The sequence below is a fragment of the Panthera leo genome, chromosome B2 (assembly GCF_018350215.1).
Source record: "Panthera leo isolate Ple1 chromosome B2, P.leo_Ple1_pat1.1, whole genome shotgun sequence".
Lineage (NCBI taxonomy): Eukaryota > Metazoa > Chordata > Mammalia > Carnivora > Felidae > Panthera > Panthera leo.
Genome location: NC_056683.1, coordinates 79,983,019 through 79,998,561, shown reverse-complemented (window position 1 = coordinate 79,998,561; position 15,543 = coordinate 79,983,019). Strand labels below are relative to the sequence as shown.

At 39.3% G+C, this 15,543-nt stretch overlaps 1 protein-coding gene across 1 annotated transcript in view; it reads left to right on the top strand.

Annotated features, from left to right (window-relative positions):
- Positions 1–15,543, top strand: part of MDN1 (midasin AAA ATPase 1) — a 173,798-nt gene that overhangs the window by 19,524 nt on the left and 138,731 nt on the right. Inside the window, exons 8-11 of the mRNA XM_042939361.1 lie at positions 2,263–2,366; positions 6,003–6,117; positions 10,499–10,692; positions 12,237–12,318. Of these exons, the coding sequence (XP_042795295.1) occupies positions 2,263–2,366; positions 6,003–6,117; positions 10,499–10,692; positions 12,237–12,318 (495 nt within the window). The remainder of the gene's footprint in view (positions 1–2,262; positions 2,367–6,002; positions 6,118–10,498; positions 10,693–12,236; positions 12,319–15,543) is intronic.

Sequence of the window (15,543 nt, the reverse complement as noted above, 5' to 3'; positions counted from 1 at the left end):
ATTCACATATCTTTTTTATAGTATATTGTTAGAATTACTCTATTTTACTGTTAGTTATTGTTGTTAATCTCTTACCTTGCCAGTTTATGTTAAACTTTATCATAGGTATGTTTCTGTAAGAAAAAGTATACTGTAAATAGGGATCTGTATTATCCACAATTTCAAACATCCACCAGGGGTGTTGAAACATACACTGTGTGGATAGGGGAAACTACTATAATCGGATATGTGACCAATTTCACTGTAGTTTTTTCCTCCTTTAGTTAAATTATGTGACTAGTTTCATAACCTTTCCAAGAATAGGCCTTGTGGGAAACATCTTACCAATGTTACAGATACACTGAGAACTTTGAGACCCTACTTCCTAGCTATGGCATCCATAGAGCAGTGGGCTGAGGACAGATGAAGAAGAGATGATGTAACAAGAGTATCTTGTTTTGGTTTCATTAAGGAAAATCTACTGGACGTATATTTTTATTTTTTAAAGATTACTTTTCTATGTGTATCAAAATAGCTATGCAGGCAGTCCATGTTTCCTCTATATTTTGTAAAGTATGACAAAAAAATGTATTGCAGAATGAAAAATTCTTCCTTGGGCACATTTTCCTGAGATTGGTTTTAATTTTTTTTTTTTTTTTTTTTTTTTTAAATCATGAACCCTAAAGTACCTTTTGGATAGGAGAATAACGTGAGAGTGTGTGTGTGTTTGTATGTGTAGGTTTAGGAAAATATGAAGGGGAAGGAGTAGCTATAAATATATGTGTATTGCGATGATTTTACAGTCTGATGAAGTAAAGATGTAATGGAATTACTGGCCCAGGTAGGGCCTCATAATATGGTTACCATGTTCTAGGGTCTCTGTCTCTCTCTCTCCCTTTTGTTTTGTTTTGTTTTGTTTTGTTTTTTGTTTTGTTTCTTGAGTCTCATTGACATACCATGTTCTAAGGTCTTAATGCTCAGTTTTATAGGACCGGAAACTTAGTTTTCTTAATAAGCTCAGAGCTAAGGCTGACTCCTACAAATGAGACTTAATAATACAACTGAAATATAAACCACATGGCCAAATATTTGCTGAGGGTTTTCACTTTCTTTTCTGTTTTCTTCTTCATTTTTTTTTTTCCTCCTCTCCACACCAAAACTAAGGCTTTTCATTTTCTAGTGCTGTCTTCCCTGGCATGTTTTTTAGATACCAGGGTACCTGGGAAGTCATTAGGATTATGGATTGTGGAATTAGAGCCAAAGAAGATAGATGAACATAAGAGATAGTCCATCCAGGCCATGATGGAGCCTAGGGATCCATCCCTGTCCTATAGTTAATTATATTCCTTGATGACCAGGTCCTGATTCAAGACCAAACTGACAGTTTCTATCTTGGTCTCCCTTTGCCAATATTTGATAAACATCATAAAATTCTACATTGAGTCCCATTTTGTATAGACTGGACTCTTTGGACTTCTTACTTTGGTTTTTCTTTTTAAACTTCCTGTATAAACTCATGTTCCCTAGATCCATATGTCTCGTCCACCTTTTTGTCGGAAATATCTACTTGAATGTCCCTTAGCTGGTGGAAGTTCAAGATGTCCAAAATGGAGCTTGTCTGCTTGTTCTCAGAACAACCTTTTCTGCCACGGTTAGCAAGCCAGAAGTTTGATGTATCCTAGTCAGCACAGGAGACCCCTAGTCATTTATCTCTAAGTTTTGTAGTTTTCCACTACTTCATATGCACATTCTGCCCTAACAACAGAATCCTTTTATGACATACTCTTAGGAACAAAGACTTTTATCCATTTGAATATTTTTACATGGAGTTTAGTTTGTGCCATTTCTCTCCCACCAAACCTGGCTAATTCTTGGTCAGATTTAAGACTGAGTGAATATCATTACCTCTGGGATGGCTTCACTGCCCTGCTTCTACACCATTCCATTCTGATTCATAGCCACCCTCTATCTTCAGCTCTGGGGTCATGCTGTATGGTGGTTTGCATGGCTATTCCATCAGATGCTCGGCTGTAAAGCCTCAGTCATGCCTGGATTTTTAGTGTCTGGCTTGTTTCTAGTCCATAGTAGGCACTTAGTGAATGTTGAATGAATAAATCATTCTGTCAGAGTATAGGTGGCTCAGACATTCCTACCTGCCTTTTGGACCCAGTTCATGCTATGAGAATTAAGGTTTCCTTTACAGATGTGCTCATCATTTGGAGAGAAGGGTTTATTGTTGTTGTTGTTCTTTAATAGCTTTATCAGTGGGGTTTTGTGATTTAGGTTTCTGTGCTGATCCCTCTCTTGGAGAACGGAGAGCTCTTGATTCCCGGCCGAGGTGACTGTCTGAAAGTGGCTCCTGGATTTCAGTTCTTTGCAACTAGGAGGTATGTCCTATTAACCTTTCTGTTTCCACTGTGGAGGCTTTTCCTCATACATTCCCACACTAGAGTCCAAAATCCCTGGAATAGAGTTTCCTGGGCCCACCTTAAGCAAGTGATGATAGATCCAATTTTCATTCCTTACTTATTTTTAAAAATACCTGATTCTATATCAGCACTCTCTATTTTGTTCCGTTGTTCATTTGTCTTTACACCATTTGTCTTTGATTACTGGAGGTTTTTTTGTTTGTTTGTTTGTTTGTTTTTAATTTTTAGAGAAAGAGAGTGCTCTAGTGGGGGAGAGGGCCAGAGAGAGAGTGGCAGAGAAAATCTTAAGCAGGCTGCAAACTCAGCACAGAGCATGACGTGGGGCTTGATCCCACAAGCTGTGATCCTGACCTGAGCTGAAATCAAGAGTTGGATGCTTAATCAACTAAGCCACCCAGGTGCCCCTGTAGCTTTTTAAAATTTAAGTAGGCTCCGTGCCCAACATGGGGCTTGAACTCACAACCTGCAGATCAAGAATTGCATATTGTACTGACTGAGCCAGCTAGGTGCCCCTTTATTCCTATTTTAAATAGAGATAATTAAATCAGAAAATGAGAGGGGTTTTTTTCCCCCCACTTAAAAATATCCAGTTTTTTAAAACTACACCTTGTTTCATGTTTTCAGAAATAATCACCAGTGGAACTGTTGTCAGACAGCCCTAGGTTTGAGTCCTGACACTACATTTTGTACTTGTGTGTATCTTGCCTGTCTGATAATGATGGGGCTAATAATACCTACTTTATGACTTGGTGTAGGTGGTAAAGATTAAATGAAATAACTTATGTTAAAGACTTCTCACATAATAAGTGCCCAACTAATGGCTAGCCACGATGATGGTGATGATGATGACCTGTAAATTTTAACCAGTGAAAAAATTGAACATAAGCATCAACAAAGGAATAAAACCTAAACGAATTTAGTATATGTTCTTGTCTATCTTTTATAACAACATGGATGTAGTGGTTTATTTCCTACTGCTAGTCTGTGTCTTTACAGCTTTCCCATGGTCTTAAACTGCCCAAGAATGACACTAATGTCACATTGTATTTTAGTGGTGGTTAAATTAGTGTTTGCCTCAGTGAACATTTACAGACGGAGGGTGGAGTTAACCTAAAGGTTTTCAAGGAGCACTTTGCTAGGCCTTGCTTTTTTTTTCCTAAATAAACCCTGGTTTCATTCATAGAAACAGTGAAGTTCTTTCCTGCTATGTTCATGTCTCAGAAAGTCCTGGGACATCATAGAAAGGTGTCAGACAGACTTGAATGCAGTTGTTGGCTCTTCCATTTACAGTCATAGTTGAGTGATCAAAGGACCTTGCCGCCTCTTCTTAAAAAAATTTTTTTTTAATGTTTATTTTTGAGAGAGAGACAGAGCCAGGGAAGGACAGAGAGCGAGAGAGAGAGAGAGAGAGAGAGGGAGAGAGAGAGAGAGACAGAATCCAAAACAGTCTCCAGGCTCTGAGCCATCAGCACAGAGCCTGATGCAAGGCTTGAACTCATGAACTGTGAGATCATGACCTGAGCCGAAGTTGGACACTCAACCGACTGAGCTACCCAGGTGCCCCATCCTCCTTTATGCGTTAGAAGAAAAGTAGGGTACCATCTCCTTAGGAAGTTGTGAGGATTATGTGAAATGGCCTGGGTGTAGGCTTGTGGCTTGGCCAGAGTCTGTGTTTAATGAATATTCCTTCTTGAAAGTTTTAATAATTTTGGTATAGTAGCTTTTGGTAATAAGCAGTGAACTTTATTTTTTTTTAATGTTTATTCATTTTTGAGAGACAGAGCGCAAGTGGGGGAGGGACAGAGAGAGAGGGAGACACAGAAGTTGAAGCAGGTGCCAGGTTCTGAGCTGTCAGCACAGAGCCCACTGCAGGGCTCCAACCCCTGAACTGTGAGATCATGACCTGAGCCAAAGTCAGATGCTTAACCAACTGAGCCACCCAGGTGCCCCAGCAGTGAACTTACTTTTAATGCTAGCGGCCTTGGATTATGTTTTCTCTTTCCTGAAGTTATGTCTTAAGGAAGAGAAATGTGTATTAAAATACCTGATGGGGCACCTGGGCGGCTCAGTCAGTTAAGTGACTGACTTCCGCTTAGGTCATGCATGATCTTACGGTTTGTGAGTTGGAGCCCAGCGTTGTGCACTGTGCTGACAGCTCGGAGCCTGGAGCCTGCTCTGGATTCTGTGGCTTCCTCTCTCTCTGCCCCTCCTCACTTGTAGTCTATCTCTCTCAAAATAAATAAACACTAAAAAATTTTTTTTAATTAAAAAAATATCAAAACACCTGATAAAATCATTTGCAGTGATTAGAAAATGACTTGATTAACATTGAGCTACCACCTCACAGCAGTCAGTGTCTAAAATTAACAACTCAGGAAACAACATGCTGGCGGTGACGTGGAGAAACGGGAAACCTCTTACACTGGTTTTGGGAATGCAAACTGGTGCAGCTGCTTTGGAAAACAGTGTGGAGTTTCCTCAAAAAATTAAAAATAGAATTACCCTACAACCCAGCAATAGCACTTTGGATTTATCCAAAGGATAGAGGAGTGCTGATTCACAGGGGCACATGTACCCCAATGTTTATAGCAGTGCCATCAACAATAGCCAAATTCTGGAAAGAGCCCAAATGTCCATCAACTGATGAATGAATAAAGAAGTTGCGGTTTGTATATACAATGGAATACTACTTGGCAATGACAAGAATGAATTTCTGCCATTTGCAACAACGTGGCTGGAACTGGAGAGTATTATGCTAAATGAAATAAGTCAGTCAGAGAAACACAGATACATGTTTTCACTCGTGGAATTTGAGAAATTCAACAGAAGACTATGGGGGAAGGGAAGGGGAAAAGATAGTTTCAAACAGAGAGGGAGGGAGGCAAACCATAAGAGACTCTTAAATACAGAGAACAAACAGGGTGGATGGGGAGGTGGCAGGAGGGAAGGGAAAAAAGGGTGATGGGCATTGAGGAGGGCACTTGTTGGGATGAGCACTGGGTGTTGTATATAAGTGATGAATCATGGGAATCTACTCCCGAAACCAAGAGTACACCGTGTGTACTGTATTTAGCTGACTTGACAATATATCATATTTAGAAGAAAAAAATAAAATATATAGATTAAGAAAATAACTTGGTTAAAGCTCTATTGTACCCCCTTAGGAAAAGAGTCAGACTTGGGTCAATTGGCAGCCTTTCATTTGTCTTCTGCCCTATGAGCCCAACATACTAGTATCTGGCACCAGAAGGGGTTGTGAGTATTATTCATATATGAGATATTGTCTAGCAAGGGCAACTAGAGGCATAATTAAAGATTAAAATGGGGGGGGCGCCTGGGTGGCTCAGTCGGTTGAGCGTCCAACTTCGGCTCAGGTCATGATCTCACGGTCCGTGAGTTCAAGCCCCGCGTCGGGCTCTGTGCTGACTGCTCAGAGCCTGGAGCCTGTTTCAGATTCTGTGTCTCCCTCTCTCTCTGACCCTCCCCCATTCATGCTCTCTCTCTCTCTGTCTCAAAAATAAATAAAAGTTTAAAAAAAAAAAAAAGATTAAAATTGGGAATTTTGTGTAATTTTTTTTTTATTTTGAAATACAGACTCTTGAGCTGTGGAGGAAATTGGTATCGACCTCTAAATAGTCATGCTGCTCTGCTAGACAAATATTGGACCAAAATTCACATGGATAACATGGATAAGAAAGAACTGAATGAGGTATGTAGTTATTAGTGAGAAAGTACAGATGCTTTTCTTTAGTTTTTATTGTTAAAAGTTCCAGATATACATGTAAATAGAGGAAATGGTGTAATGAATCACCAAAATACTCATTAATAGTTAATGTGCTAACATTTTACTGTACTAACTTCATCTGGTATTTATTTGCGAATATATTGGAAAGCAAACGTTTCATACTTATGCATCTCTAAAAACTTAAATGCATTTTCATGTGTAATCACAATAACTTTATTATACTCTATAAAATGAACAGTAATTCCTCAGTACCATTTTTTTTTAAGGTTTATTTATTTATTTTGAGAGAGAGTGCATGTGTGCAAGCATGAGCAGGCGATGGACAGAGAGAGAGGGAGAGAATCTCAAGCAGGTTCCTCACTGTTAGTGTAGAGCCTAAAGTAGGGCTCAAACCCACGAACTGTGAAATCATGACCTGAGCTGAGATCAAGAGTCAGACACTCAACTGACTGAGCCACCCAGGTGCCCCATCCTCATTACCATATAATTCTCAGACTGTATTTAAGTTTTCTCCGTTGTTTCCAAAGAACTTTTTTTGTTTGTTTACTGAGTTGTTTTGTAACTAATGTCTTTAACACCCAGCAACTTAGTGTACATTGTGTTCCGGGTATTACTGAAAATTGAGATAAATTATTAATTTTTTATTTTCCACATTGATTCACTTTAGTTTTTGCTGGTTATCCTTAATCATTATGAGGTATACCTCTCCTCACCCTGCTAACCTCTCATTTTCCCTTTGTATCTACTCCCTCATTTGGAAAGCTTCCTAATCTGCAATGCTTCATCTTAGAGAAATGCATTGTCAGTGATCATTCAGGCATGGGAAGGATGCTTTACTCTTGGTATAAGTTTTTATTTAAATAAGTGACAAGACAACGTTATCAAATATTTTAGTTGTTTATTAGCAGAGGGGGTTTTTCAGGGCGGTATCTACTTCACCATATTACTGGAGAAGGCTTGATCGTGCAATCTCTCAGAAGCCTTCTCTTGCCAGTGTGATTTTTTTTTTTTTTATAACCCTGCAGCCTGTTTTGGACTTGTGAATTTCTTATCTCACTCTGGTTCCCAGGTGTCTTATTTCTGTGTATGTCTTTCCCCATTTTGCTGCCTGCAACAGTAGCCCCTCCAGTGTCCCCAGCATCCACTATGCCTGGCCGTTTGTAATTGTTTGATGTATTACTCTGTTATCATGCAGCTCTTTTCTTTTGCAGTTGTAGACCTTTGAATGTTTAGTTTTCATTCCTAAATTGCCATCTGTTCTTTAAAAAGGAGTCTGAAGTTCTCATTTAGGTGTGATTTTTTTTGGGGATTGAAAGGATCAGAACAACATTTACAGCTACTTTATTTTTTTTTCACTTGTTTTCTTTACTTAAAGTAAAAGCCAAAGCTCATCTTTCCATTTCTGTCATGAACAGCTGTGAGTCATTCTGTTCACAGGACGTACCATAGGAGCATTCACCTCATCACTTATATGAAGTATATCATATTTAAATAGTTGACCTTGAGAGGCTCACTTGTTATTTTTAAACTTCTGGACTTACTAATAAATTCTTACTCACCTGAATAAGTGACTGGTGGCGAAAACACTTGTGTATATTAGTTAGAAAATACAGTAATCTCCTATGCTGACCTCATGGGAAGTACAAGGAATTGCATTTCTATTGCTGTCACCCCCACTCATTTTATGCTTAGAAGGCTGTCTTTGATGTCCTGCTGAAATAACAAATTATATTTTAAAAATTAACTATTTACACACTTATATAATGGAATTACTACTCAGCGGTAAAAAGGATTAAACTAGTGATACATGAAGTGGTGTTTAGATGAATCTCAAAAACAATAGCTGAGTAAGAGAAACCAAACTACACGCTCCATCCTATATGATTACATGTATGTGACAGACTTGAAAGCAGAACCATAGGGATTGGATTCTCATTCCTGATTCCCACAGGCAGGGGTGTGGGGGAAGGGACTGACTGCAGAAGCGACATGAGGGAACTTTTTGTTTAAGGGGTGATGAAAATAGTCTATATTTTGTGGTGACCAAGGTCATGAATATATATGACCAATTTTATAAATGTTCCATCCCTACACAAAAATTTATATTCTGTATTTAAAAAACCTGTGCGTGTATCCATTTAACTGAATTTATTGATTTTGTTATTTTTCTGTTTTAATTTTTAATCCATATTCAATGTTTTCAGCAATATTTGTTGTAAAATCCTTCAATAAAACAACATGAAGAAGTAAAATCTATGAGATCTGCCACTTCAGATGACATTTGTTAAAAGGTTTTAGTTCTTTATCTTTGTAAATATGTGTGTATTACATATACAGAGTAAGTGCATCTTTCATATACAAATTGGAATGACAATATACCTTCAAGGTAACTTAAATGTATTGGATGACAATATTTCTTTTCTTTAAAAATTTTTTTTTGTATTAACTATACACCTGATGTGGGAACTGATGACCCCAAGATCAAGTGCCACATGTTCTACTAACTTAGCCAGCCTGGTGCCCCTGGATGACAGTATTTCTAATATATACATATTTCCCTTCCTTTTAAAATAGACTTGCCTGAATAAGTCCATATCATAAAACCTTGGAACCAATATCATGAGCACTAATTATCATTCTGCAGAAAATTTTCAATAGTTATTGAAGTGAATAGGACTACATCTTTTGCCTTTTAATTTCTGTTGTTTGCTTTTTTAAATTTTAATTTTATTTGTTTTAAAGTTGTTTTTTTTTAAGTTTATTTATGTATTTCGAGAGAGACAGAGAGAGTGCACACGTGCAAGCAGGGGAGGGGCAGAGAGAAAGGGAGAGAGAGCATCCCAAGCAGGCACTGTGCTGTCAGTATAGAGCTGGAGGAGGGCCTTGAATCCACGAACTGCGAGATCATAACCTGAGCTGAAACCAAGAGTTGGACAGTCGGATGCCCAGCCGACTGAGCCACCCAGGTGCCCCTGTTGTTTGCTTTTTAAAGATCGATTGCTTTTTATCAGTACTTAACATTAATCGTTTTACTGTGGTTTGGTTTTACACACTTAGTTTCTCTTTTCCTATTAACTGCTTCTGATTGCATCTGCTGAGAAATGACATAACAAACCTTACTAGAATTTTGTTTAAAATCAGAGTAAGTATTGGGGCGCCTTGGTGGCTCAGTCAGTTGAGCCTCTGTCTGACTCTTGGTTGCGGCTCAGGTCATGATCTCACCGCTTAGTGAGTTGAGCCCCACATTTGGTTCTGTGCTGGCAGCATGGAGCCTGCATGGGATTCTCTCTCCTTCCTCTCTCTCTGCCCCTCCCCAACTCACGATATTTCTATCTCTCAAAATAAAGTTAAAAATTAGAGTAAGTAGTACTTGCAGGATTTTTCAGTGAGTCAGTTCCTAGGACTTGGATGTATATGTTGCTTGGACACCCTTTTACCATCTGGCTTCTACACCCTAGGTTGTGTAAATGGTGAGGTTGTCAGATAACTGCGTTTGGCTAGGAAAAAAGTTGTGGTCTTTGAGGGCGACAGGGGTGTGGGTATTGGCATAAGTTCTTACACAGTAGTTCCCCCTTATCCCTGTCACTTTTTGTTCTTTCAGCTACCCATGGTCAACCTCAGTCTAGATGGTCCTCCTTCTGATGTTGTCAGAAGGCCAGAAATAGCCTGACAGTATGTCACAATGCCTGTGTCATTCATCTCACTTTATCTCATGTAGGCATTTTATCACTTTACGTTATCATAGTACAAAATATATTGAATAAATTTCTTTTTTTTTTAATTTTTAATGTTTTTATTTTTGAGAGAGAGACAGAGCGTGAGTGGGGAAGGGGCAGAGAGAAGGAGACACAGAATTGGAAGCAGGCTCTGTTCTGACAGCTCAGAGCCTGACGCGGGGCTGGAACTCACAAACTGTGAGATCATGACCTGAGCTGAAGTCAGACACTTAACCAACTGAGCCACCCAGGTGCCCCAGTACAAGATATACTGAGAGACCACATTCATATAATGTTTATTACAGCATATTGTTATAATTCTATTTTATTATTAATTATTGTTAACTTCTTACTATGCTTAATTTATAAATTAAACTTTATCATAGGAATGTCTGTTTTGGAAAAAAACATAGTATTTATAGGGTTTCATACTAACTGCAGTTTCACGTATCCACTGGGGGTCTTGGGACGTATCCCCTGTGGATGGGGGGGGACAACTGTACTTGGTACAAATTTTAGAGGGAAATTCATTTTTTGGTTGACTAATATCAGCAGGAGTTCACATGTGCTTTTAAAAATCACTGTGTCTGCTGCTAAATTTTCTTTGCTTTTTTTCCTCCCTCTGTCAGGTTCTTCAGAACAGATATCCCAGCCTCTTGGCAGTAACTGATCACTTGCTTGACATTTACATCCAAATTACTGGAGAGAAACATCACTCTCAGAATGATAGTTCTGTTACATGTGAACAGGCACCTGAGGAAGTTTCAGAAGCCAGAAGAGAAAACAAAGGACTAAGCCTTGAGGGAAGAGAGTTGTCTCTAAGGTACTGGATTAAACCTTGAGTGTATACGTATATATATTTTTAAATTTTAGAGTGAGAGAGAGTAGGGGAGAGGGGCAGAGGGAGAGAGAGAGAGATTCCTAAGCAGGCTCCATGCTCAGTGTGGAGCCCGACATGGGGCTCGATCCCACAACCCTGGGATCATGACCTGTGCCAAAATCAAGAGTCAGACACCCCACTGACTGAGCCACCCAGACAACTCAGGTTGATATTCTATTTATTCATCTTGTAAGTAGGCTCCATGCCCAATGTGTGGCTTGAACCCCTGACCCCAAGGTCAGGAGTCCCATACTCCACTGACTGAGCCAGCCAGGTGCCTCTTGAGTTGATGTTTTATTGATTGATTGATTGATTGATTTTTAATGATTATTTATTTTTGAGAGAGGGAGTGCGCTCAAGAGCGCAAATGGGGGAGGGGCAAGCAGAGAGGGGGACATAGAATCTGAAGCAGGCTCCAGGCACCGAGCTGTCTGCCCAGATCCTGATGCGGGGCTGTAACTCACAAGCCATGAGATCATGACCTGAGCCAAAGTTGGGTCCTCAACCAACTGAGCCTCCCAGGCACCTCTTGAGTTGATATTGTAAAAATTCCTTCCCTTTAAAGTTCTTAGCAGCTAGCACTAAATGGCTATGAGGGGTCAGGTTTTGAAATTAGACCTGAAATTAGACCTGAAATTAGAACTGCTTCATGGTGTACGATCCTGTTTTCAGATCTTATAGTTAATCATTGAGAAGGCTTATTATAGGTAATGTTATTTTAGCTTTAAAAAGTAACTTTGGGGGCACCTGGCTGGCTCAGTTTAAGAGCATGGGACTCTTAAACTCAGAGTCATGAGTTCAAGTCCCATATTGGGCATGGAGCCTACTTAAAAAAAAATTTAAAAGAAAAAATAATAACTTTATTTAAAGAAAAATCTGTATTTAGTTGGGGGGTGCAGAGAAAGGGAGAAGAATTCCAAGCAGGCCCTGCGCAATCAGCATGGAGCCTGATGCACGGCTTGATCTCACAAACTGTGAGTCGCATGCTTAACTGACTGAACCACCCAGGCACCCCCAAAAAATAACTTTAGAAGGTTGGGACTAGTTACTGACATAATTCTTTCACTAGTTTTTTTTGTTGTTGTTACATTTGGGGTCATAAATAAGACTTGGATTTTGCTTATATGTATGGGTTCTGGGCCTTTGCTTTCTTTTCTTGATGGTTGACTTGCCCTTTGAGAAGTGAGCATTAGGAATGGACAGTTCCCCTCAGTTTGCTCTGAGAACTTATTGGCCACCCCTCAACCTTGTTTGGCATGGATTGGGGTAAAATGAATGATAGATCACTTCCTGGTAGGGGTAGGGAGTGGGACCCCCTCACTTATTCTTTCCACTGCTCTGTTTATTTTCACAATGTCAGAGTTACAGTGAGACTTCATTGTCTGGTGTCTCCAGACTTAAGTGGATTGAATTTAACGCTGATGTCTTTGTTGTCTATGACCTATGGTCTTTTATTTCCTGGCTTTTTTTTTTTTTTTTTTTTAAAGGGATCTACTGAATTGGTGTAATAGGATCGTTCATAGCTTTGACAGTCTGTCTTCATCAGCATCCTTAAATATTTTTCAAGAGGTAAGAGAATCTTCAGAATCTTCCTGTTTGTTTTCTCTGTACTCTATAAGGCTATTGATTTTCATTTTTATTTTCTGTCTCTTGGCTGCTATCAGGATTTTTCTTTTGTGTTTATTATTCCTAGCTAGTTAAAACCGAACTAATGTCTTAAAACTAATTGTGCATAATAAATGTTTGGTTTTGAAACAGGTTACTACTAATAACAAGTGTAGTTTGGATAGAGTAAAACAGACACTGAAATTAAAGATAAATAAAAACAAAATCTCCCAGGTGATAAGAGTGTTGTAAAATGTAGCGTTTCTAAAATGTTTAGTATTTAAGGGTCCCTGGCTGGCCCAGTATAGCATCTTGATCTTGGGGTAGTGGTTTTGAGCCTCACATTGGGTGTGGTGCCTACTGAAAAAAATGTTCAATATTTATTCCTAGATATAATTTCATAGTCTGTCTGATAGAGTTTTATTTGTCTGATCCCTCCACTAGTCTCTGTAGGACCTTTTAACTTTGTTCAGAAAAATTTATGTGGGGGTTGCAAAGTATAGCCTTGTATGCGGGGCTTGGGGAAAAAATGTGTTATGTGGGAGTGAAACCCTGTTGAATTACAACTCTGCCATATTTTAGATTTAGAGATTTGTTCCTGCCTGTTTAGGAATAAAAGTGATACTGCCTGAAGATCTGTGGGCTCTTAAAGCACTGACCACTTTTGATTAGAGTGTAGTCCCTGCAGCTGTTTCCAATTTAACACTTTCTCTCCAGCTGCTTTTGGGGAGGGGTGCTTTTCCCATATTCTCCCCTCCTCAGTCTCCGTCCTCACTCTGCTCGCAAAAGCACCTCCCTTCCTGCACCTTCTCGTTCCCCAGGTTCACTTCTCTGCGCCGCATACCTGCTGAATTCTGTGGTTCAGGTTGTGCAGATTGTTCTGTTAATCCTCCAGTCAGTTTTCTAGGTGTGTAGGATGGTTTAGTGTTGGTCTGGCTGTATTTCATGGCCACGAGACACACAAAAAACTTCCATGCTGTTCACCATCTTGGCTCCTCTAACCACTTTTGATTATAAAGTGTTCTGGTTTCCGTTAGCTAGGATTGAGGAGAGTTTACGGTGTCTTGTTGTGTTTGGCAGTTAGCTTGAGTAGAAAGAAACCACATATGGAGTTCACACTTACGGGGAGCCGAACCTGAAATGCTGTGTGTCAGTCCTTGCTTGAATTTCGATCTTCTCTCCCATGAACTTGCCTTCTCATTCCCCTAAATTTCTCATTTTTCTAAGAAAAAACTTTGTTTTTTATTTAAAAAAAATTTTTTTTTAACATTTATTTATTGAGAAACAGAGAGAGACAGAGCATGAGCGGGGGAGGGGCAGAGAGAGAGGGAGACACAGAATCCGAAGCAGGCCCCAGGCTCTGAACTGTCAGCACAGAGCCCGATGCAGGGCTTGAACCCACGAACCACAAGATCATGACCTGAGCCGAAGTTGGACACTTAACCAACTGAGCCACCCAGGCACCCCTGTTTTGTATTTTTAAAATAAAACTGTGGCATTAATAGGATTCCTATTATCTTTAGTCTCTGTTTTAGAATGTCATTCTGTGTGTTTGCATAGAACCACTTTATTGAGGCATAATTCACATACAATAAAATCCACTCTTTTATTAAAGTTTGCAACTCAGCGTTTTTTACTGTATTCACAGAATTATGGAACCATCACCACTATCTAATTATAGAACTCTCTCTAATTGCATCACCCCAAAGGAAAATCATGTACCCATTAGCCATTATCCTCATTTTCCCCTCTCTATATCCCCTGGCAACCACTGATCTACCTTCTGTCTATAGATTAGCTAAATTTGGACATTTCATATAAATGGAATCATACGATACATGACTCTTTGTATCTGGCTTCTTTGACTCTGCTTATTTTCTCGGTTAATCCAAGTTGTAGCATGAGTTAATACTTCATTCTTTTTTTTTGGGTGAATAACATTTTACTGTATCAATATATCACATTTTGTTTATCCATTTATTCGTTAATGGATATGTGGGTTATCTTTACCTTTTGGCTACCTGAATAATGCTGCCCTGAACATTTGTATACAAGTATTTTATTAATATAGAAACAGTATATATGTATTGTTGAAAATGGGAAAATATAGGAAAGCAAAGTGATAAAAATATTCTTTCATTCAGAGGTACTCCAGCACTTTTAACACCTTGGTGTATCTCCTTCCAGATATTTTTCCTCTTTTTTAAGATTTTATTTTTAAGTAATTTCTATATCTAATGTGGGGCTCAAACTCACAACCCGGATATCGAGTCACATGCATTAGTGACTAAGCCAGCTAGGCGCTCCCAGATTTTTTTCTGTGCATATAAGCTTAAGAATGCTTTTACTATCAGGGTTCCCCTCTTTATAGATACTATCTTGTTTTTTTTTTTTTTTTTAAATTTTATTTTTAATGTTTATTTGTTTTTGAGAGAGACCATGAGTGGGGAGGGGCAGAGAGAGAGGGAGACACAGAATCCGAAACAGGCTCCAGGCTCTGAGCTGTCAGCACAGACCCCAGCATGGGGCTTGAAGCCACAAACTGTGAGATCATGACCTGAACTGAAGTTGGATACTTAATTGACTGAGCCACCCAGGCGCCCCTAAGAGATATTACCTTGTTGAAGAGATCAGGCCCATTTTGCAGAACGTTCCACCTTTTGGCTTTATCCTGTTGCTTCTTCATTGCTCTGACACCAGCTGGTGTTCTGTAATTCAATCCAGTTCTGATACTGACTATCTTGAGTTAGTGTAGACCCTACAGGTCAAGGGTGCAGTCCTCTAGAAGACTGCCCCCACTTTAGACTCAGGCTGCAAGTCTTGGTGGCTACTCTCACTTGTGACCTACCAACTATAAATTCAGGGGTTTCCACGACCGTATTGTGATCAGTAACCCACAGAACTCATTGAAAGCACTATACTTACAGTATACGTAATAGTTTTATTATAAAAGGTATAACTTAAAGACAGTCAGATGGAGGAGACAAAAAAAGGCAAAGTTTCAAGGATCCTGATTATACAGGAGCTTCTGTTCGTTTGGAGTCAGGGTGTGCTGCCTTCCTGGTTCATCAGTATGTCCACCAACAAGGAGGTTCTCTGAACTTTGGATGTCCAGTGTTGTTGTTGTTGTTGTTTTAATATTATTTATATTCAGAGAGATAGACCGTGAGTGGGGGAGGGACAGAGAGA